This window comes from Rattus rattus, chromosome 9 (genome assembly GCF_011064425.1).
Source record: "Rattus rattus isolate New Zealand chromosome 9, Rrattus_CSIRO_v1, whole genome shotgun sequence".
NCBI classification, from domain to species: Eukaryota; Metazoa; Chordata; class Mammalia; order Rodentia; family Muridae; genus Rattus; species Rattus rattus.
Window position 1 is genome coordinate 68,778,998 of NC_046162.1, and position 6,803 is coordinate 68,785,800.

Genomic DNA, 6,803 nt, shown 5'->3' on the forward strand with positions numbered 1-6,803 from the left:
CACATGATCCATCTTTCCTCCGAGCTGAATTTAGGGAAGCCAGATAAGGTGAGATTTATATTTACCTGTTAAGATCCCCTCACCTTGTCACGCTGGTGCGGCCAGGGTTCGGGCACGGCCCCATATTGCAGTACCCAGAGGGTCCTCCGCCCCCAGCACCCACCATAACCTGGTGCTCAGAGATCACACCCACCCAAAGTCTGTAGAACTGACCCCCACCCCCGTACCCGCATGCACCTAGACACTGTCGCAGCTTAGGAACCACCTATATTTTGGATTTTGAATTGCTGTCCCGAGATCGGACACCTTTCCCCACCTGCCCTTAGAGGGATCCAAATTCGGTCTTCCTGTATCCCTACTACCGCTGCCCAGAGATGCTGGTTGGACGCAGCAAAGTCTGGTTCCCACGCGGTGCCCTCAGCCGGTCTGCAGTCGTCCTGCGCCCCCTGCTGGAGAACTGTTGTGTGACCCCACGCTTGTGGGCTAACTGCAGGGACTGTAGCGCCCTGCTCGCGGATGGTCTTGCGCTGGGTCCTCCTGCTTGCTCCTTAGGCCCACTGTCCTCCAGATCAGAACTGCCTCTCCATCCCACCCTCACACACCATTCTCCAGCCCCTGATCTGTCTTTTTTGACTAGTGAAGAAATCAGGGAATCCAGCACCTGGAATTCTGCCCAGGATATACTAGATGTCCCTATACTGGACTGCAAGGGCTGCAACGCCAGAATGGACGTTTTTGGGGCAAGAGAGCTGGATTTTCCTTGAGTCACGTCTGTGAGCTGAAACACATGGCGTTTAGGACCCAGGGGAAGCTCCTGGGCGGCTCTCTGGGCAGTGAGAGATTCCCCCCTCCCTCCCCGGGTGTGCAGCTCAGATGTCCCAGTAGTCTGTAGTCATCTGTAGCCCTGGCTCTGGCGCTCCGCATCCACCATCTGCGGCAGCAGGGGCTGGCGGCCCAGGCCCCTGCCCAGCCCCTTCCCTCAACCCCATGTCTCAGCCCTAAGCCGGCTGCCCTCCCCGTCGTCCGGGGACATTTCTCCGTGCCCCTTGCCCGCCCCGTCCAACTCGGGCGCCATGAATGACCAATATCACCGGGCCGCCAGGGATGGCTATCTGGAGCTCCTCAAGGAGGCCACCCGGAAGGAGCTGAATGCCCCCGACGAGGATGGCATGACCCCAACCCTCTGGGCTGCCTACCATGGCAACCTGGAGTCGCTGCGCCTCATTGTGAGCCGCGGGTGAGTATACCCTCTGCCTAGCCAGCAGGAGACCAGGAAGAACTTCCTGGAACCCCGTGTCCTAAACGGCATGGCATCACTTACCCCCTTGTCTGAGCTGCCCTCTGCCCCTACAGACAAACCGTAAGGTAGGGCCGTGCAGCCTGCCACACTTTGAGAGACACACGTGGAGGGGACATAAGCTGAGCTTGTGACAGTTATGGACTGGATGCAGGGATTAGAGGACAGGAACTTGGATTCGGGGATGGGATCTATGATTATGGAATGGGGCTGCAGAGTTATTCAAAAGTCAAAGACATTTTTGGGGGGTGCCTGGAAGCAAGAGTGAAAGGTAGGTGGGAACCTGAGAGAAGGCTGGGAAGTCTCCAGGGGCCTAGAACTTGGGAGTCCAGGAAGGAGAGACCTTCACTGCCTACTTCCCAACCTAGGAGCCAAAAGACTGTCCCTACAGCACCAATAGTCCCCACTGGCTGGGGTTCACACTGACCTGTGCCTTCCCACCACTCTTCTGGGATTTATGGGCACTGTCCACACTACCAAATGTCACTGGTCCAGACAGTGATTAACTCTCTGTACCCCTCCCCCTCTGCAGAACCCAGGATCTGGAAACTGTAGTGTGCAGAAGGGACATCTGCACTCCCCCTTACCTCTGGCATTGTCCTGGAAGGGAGGGTGGGCACAGAGTCGAGGGGTTTGGAGGATGAGCCAAGCAATGTGGATCCAGGATCACTAAAGTGGCTTGGGGTGGGAGAAGGGGACTAAATCACATTACTGGAGACATCCTACCAGTCAACAGTTTAGTAGGACTGGCCTCGACTCTGGTGTGGCCTAGACAGGAAAAGGATGCCCCAAGAGGGTTCATATGAATGCCTCAGGCTCTAACTAGGGGTCATAGTAAGGGGCAGGGATTGTGCTGACCCTGGTATTGGAGTAGCTAAAATATGTGGGGACATGTTCCCCTCTTTCTCTGTGTCTTCTCCTTTGGTTTAGCAGCATGAGGGAATAATGTGGAATCAGTCAACTGAGACAGAGCCCAAGACTCCAGGAGGGCACACAGTACTATATCCCCGGCCCCAACCAACGTAGAGGCTCATGGGAGTCTCGTGCAGGGAGGTGGGGTCTGGAAGGAAAAAGCTGTCTCAAGCCCTGAGGTTCTATTGAGGCAAGGATTTGTGCTTGATGAGGGAGGGTCTGTTACCCTTCCCTACAGGACCCTATACGGGTAATCAGAGGGGGAAGCTGTGGGGAGGGGAGGTGCTGAGATAAGGGAATGATTCTTCCCCCAGACCTGAGGCTGGCTTTGTGGCCTCATTAGTGTGGGGTAGGGCCCAGTGCTAGACGGGGAGGGGCGGGGGGGCGGCGCAGAGAGAGAGACAGAGACAGAGAGACAGAGACAGACAGAGAGACAGAGATAAACAGAGACAAAGAGGCAAGATTCCTACAGAAGCCAGCAGAGCTGGGTGGGCTGTAGGCTGAAGTCAGATGTGGAGGGCATCAGAGAGGGCTGCCGGAGGGGGCAAAGCTACCTAGCTTCGTGGGGCAGCCTAAATGAGGGAGAACAGCACGACCAGGTCGCTGCCCTCTTCCTCTCTAGTTCTGGCTGTCCCCACAGTCCCCTTCTGGCCCAGGCCAAGACCCGACACCTGCTCTAACACTGGCGTTGCCAGGCCTGGCCCCGCTCCCTGCAGACATGGCGGTGCCCACTGTATACCAGCAGGCACCGTCTCACGCTCTCCCAGGCTTAAGCCCAGCACTAACACAACCCACCCTCTAGTCCTCTTACGCAGTCACCCTGTAACGTGGCTTCACAAACTACCGCGCCTGCCTAAAGACCCAGACTCGGCCCTGGCCCACCACCTCTCTGGGCCAGCTCCCCGCAGGGCCCATGAATAATTCACTCCTTTCTCTCAGTGCATCAAATATTTATCCCCTGAGATTCCCAGCCCTCAGTTCTCTAGGGGAAGGCCCGCCCCACCCCGCCTCCTAGGTCGCTCCGCCCCTTTGTGGGTTGGGACTCAGCCACCCCTGGTAGCTGTGCGTAGTTCTGATGCATCTGTTGGCTCAAGCCCACTGCTCTCCTGGATGTCTAGATCTCAGTTCCATGGGTTTATTTTAGGGCAATGGTTTTCGACCTTCCTAATGCTGCGACCCTTTAATAGTTTCCGCATGTTGTGGCGAACCCCAACCATAAAATTATTTTGTTGCTACTTCATAACTGTAATTTTGCTACTGTTATGAATCGTATGAGATACAGGATGTCTAATATATGATGATCCAGTGAGGATCGCGATCCACAGGTTGAGAACTTCTGTCTTAGTGGCTGTTACGTTGCAGGTCCAGGGGGCTCACAATGTCTGTGGGCTTTCCCTCTTTTTTCTTTTCCTCACCCCTCAAGATTCCTTATATCTCCAATCAGACCCCAGAAATGACTTGCTAAAAGGACTCATCGTACCTCTCTACATGCTGTCCCTACAGAGGTGACCCGGATAAGTGTGACATCTGGGGAAACACACCCTTGCATTTGGCAGCTTCCAATGGCCACCTGCACTGCCTGTCCTTCCTCGTGTCCTTCGGGGCCAATATCTGGTGCCTGGACAATGACTACCACACGCCGCTGGACATGGCCGCTATGAAGGGCCACATGGAGTGTGTGCGCTATCTGGATTCCATCGCAGCCAAGCAGAGCAGCCTCAACCCCAAGTTAGTGGGCAAGCTGAAGGACAAGGCGTTCCGCGAGGCGGAGCGGCGCATCCGTGAATGCGCCAAGATGCAGCGCAAGCACCACGAGCGCATGGAGCGGCGCTACCGGCGCGAGCTGGCCGAGCGCTCCGACACGCTCAGCTTCTCCAGCCTCACTTCTAGTACTCTGAGCCGCCGGCTGCAGCACATGACGTTGGGCAGCCAGCTGCCCTACTCTCAGGCCACGCTGCACGGCACGGCCAAGGGCAAGGCCAAGATCCAGAAGAAGCTGGAAAGGCGCAAGCAGGGGGTCGAGGGCACCTTCAAGGTCTCCGAGGATGGGCGCAAAAGCGTGCGATCGCTCTCGGGCCTGCAGCTGGGCAACGATGTGATGTTTGTGCGCCAGGGCACCTACGCCAACCCCAAGGAGTGGGGCCGTGCCCCACTCAGGGACATGTTCCTCTCGGACGAGGACAGCGTCTCCCGTGCCACGCTGGCTGCCGAGCCTGCCCACTCGGAGGTCAGCACCGATTCAGGCCACGACTCCTTGTTTACCCGCCCCGGCCTGGGTACCATGGTGTTTCGAAGGAACTATGTGAGCAGCGGGTTGCACGGGCTGGGCCGAGAGGATGGGGGCTTGGATGGGGCAGGCACGCCGCGGGGTCGGCTGCATAGTTCCCCCAGCCTGGACGACGACAGCCTGGGCAGTGCCAACAGCTTGCAGGACCGCAGTTGCGGGGAAGAGTTGCCCTGGGATGAGCTAGACTTGGGCTTGGACGAGGATCTGGAGCCCGAGACCAGCCCCTTGGAGACCTTCCTGGCCTCGCTGCACATGGAGGACTTTGCCTCCCTCCTGCGGCACGAGAAGATTGACCTGGAGGCCCTGATGCTGTGCTCTGACCTCGACCTACGCAGCATCAGCGTGCCCCTGGGGCCTCGGAAGAAGATCCTGGGGGCCGTGAGGAGGCGCAGGCAGGCTCTGGAGAGACCCCCGGCCCTGGAGGACACGGAGCTGTGAGTTGTCAGTCTGGAGGAGGGGTGAGGGTGGGGTCAACCTTTTCAGGAACGGGAGGCGGGTTAATACCACGTTGCATTAAAAAAATCAAAGCTGTCACTAACTACAAGAGGCCCCATTTTTGTATTTAACACCAGCTTAGGAGAAAAAAAAAATCCTGCCAGTTTAATAATTGAGTCTTTCTTATCACAGTTGACAGTCACTGGGGGTGGGGGGATCCAAATGAGGGAAAAACGGGCATTTTAGTATGGATGGGATACATTCTCAGTAATCATGGGTAGGATTTTCAAAGCCGTTTAGACAGGGTCTTACGTAGCCCAAGCTGGCCTTGAACTTGTTGTGTAGCTGAGAATGATCTTCTGATCCTCTGACCTGCCAAGTGCTGGAATCAGAACCCAGGGCTTAGCCCAGGCTAGGCAAGAACTCTCTACCCACTGAGCTACAGCCCAAGTCTCAGAGGTAGGTCTGTTTGTGAGCACCCCTCCCCCCACTTTCCAGTTCCTTGGGCAAGTGGGTTTGTTGAGCCCTGAGCCCCATTCCACTGTGCCACAGGTCAGCAAGCAGAGGATTAGGGATTAGACTATAACTCACCCCAGGCCTCACCACAGCCCTGGGCCAAGATCATGAGTTAGCTTTGGCTCCAGAGTCTGGGGAGAAGCCAATTGGGGAGAAGGAGACACAGCAGCAGAACCCCATCTCAACTGCCCAGAACCTGAAGTCAGATGCTCTACCTACTGTCCACACACCGTGCTCCCAATGGCTCCAACAGCAGCCGTGGAGGCACAATTGTGTTTTCAGAAGCCATCTTTGCTGCTCAAACCACTCCCTGTCCACTACAGCATCCCACAAGTCCCTGCTCTTCCATTTGGTACAGAAGGCCTTTACCCCCAAGCGGCTGGGGCAGGGGTGGCTGTGAGAAAGCAGTATGACTCACAATTCAGGGAATGGGGGAGTCGGTGTCCCCCAATCCTGACCACCGGTCTGCAGAGAGAGGGGTAGCTAAAGTCATCAGAGTGGCTGGTCTTGGAAGGACATGGGGTCTTTGAAGGTTGTCTTCTAAACCCAGGCTCTGTCTGTCTCTCCACAGATGAAAGGGCTCCTCTCCTCAGACCAAATGAATTGCAAGTTGCCACAACCCACGGTGGGGGCAAGAGGCCCTCACAATCGCCATTCCAGCTGTCCCTTCTCCAGGAGCAAGGGCCACACGGGTCATTTCCCTCTGAAACCTTGTCTGCACTCTGGTCTAACCTGGAGGCACCCGGAGGACCACAGCACTCCACAGCACCACTTCTGAGGGGTGTTGGAGCCCCCCCAGCCACCTCCATTGCAAAGCCCTGAATTACAAGAGGATTGGTCAACCCCAGAAAGAGATCAGGGATTGATTAACCCTGACTTGATGCCATCACAGCGGAGGTAGCATGAGGGAGCTTGACCAGTCACAGGTCCATCACCGGCCCCACCTGTCTTCTCCAGCCTTCTTGGGGTGTGTGGGGGTTCCTGTTCTTTCTCAGGGGCTGGAAACCTATTGCTTCCTGCTTACTAGAACAGAAGAGTTCGGGTACCCCCTCCTCATGCACCCAAGAAGGGAGTTCCCCAGCCAGACTCTTCAGCCAAATGCTCCATCTCTCGCTCCCCAGCCCATCCCCTCCTACAAAAGGCCAGTTCCCTCTTTCCACCCACCGGCCATGGCCACAGCCAGAAAGCTGGACTGCGGTAGACTGGAATAATTAATGCTCCTTCCAGCTCACTCTGGGGGTCCAGACCATCTCCTTTAGCTTCACCCCACTCCACTATGAAGCCTGGTTTCACCAGGGCTCCTTTCAGAGGACCAGAGGACCTAGATGCAAGGTAGAGTAGAATCATGGCCCCCAG

General features: G+C 56.5%; 1 protein-coding gene across 1 annotated transcript; it reads left to right on the top strand.

The window, feature by feature from the left end:
* The first annotated feature begins 1,073 nt into the window (after window positions 1-1,073).
* Window positions 1,074-4,934, top strand: Ush1g (USH1 protein network component sans). The gene is made up of 2 exons (XM_032913309.1): window positions 1,074-1,237; window positions 3,713-4,934. The coding sequence occupies exons 1-2, from the start codon at window positions 1,074-1,076 to the stop codon at window positions 4,932-4,934; spliced, it is 1,386 nt and encodes a 461-aa protein (XP_032769200.1).
* The last annotated feature ends 1,869 nt before the right edge of the window (window positions 4,935-6,803 follow it).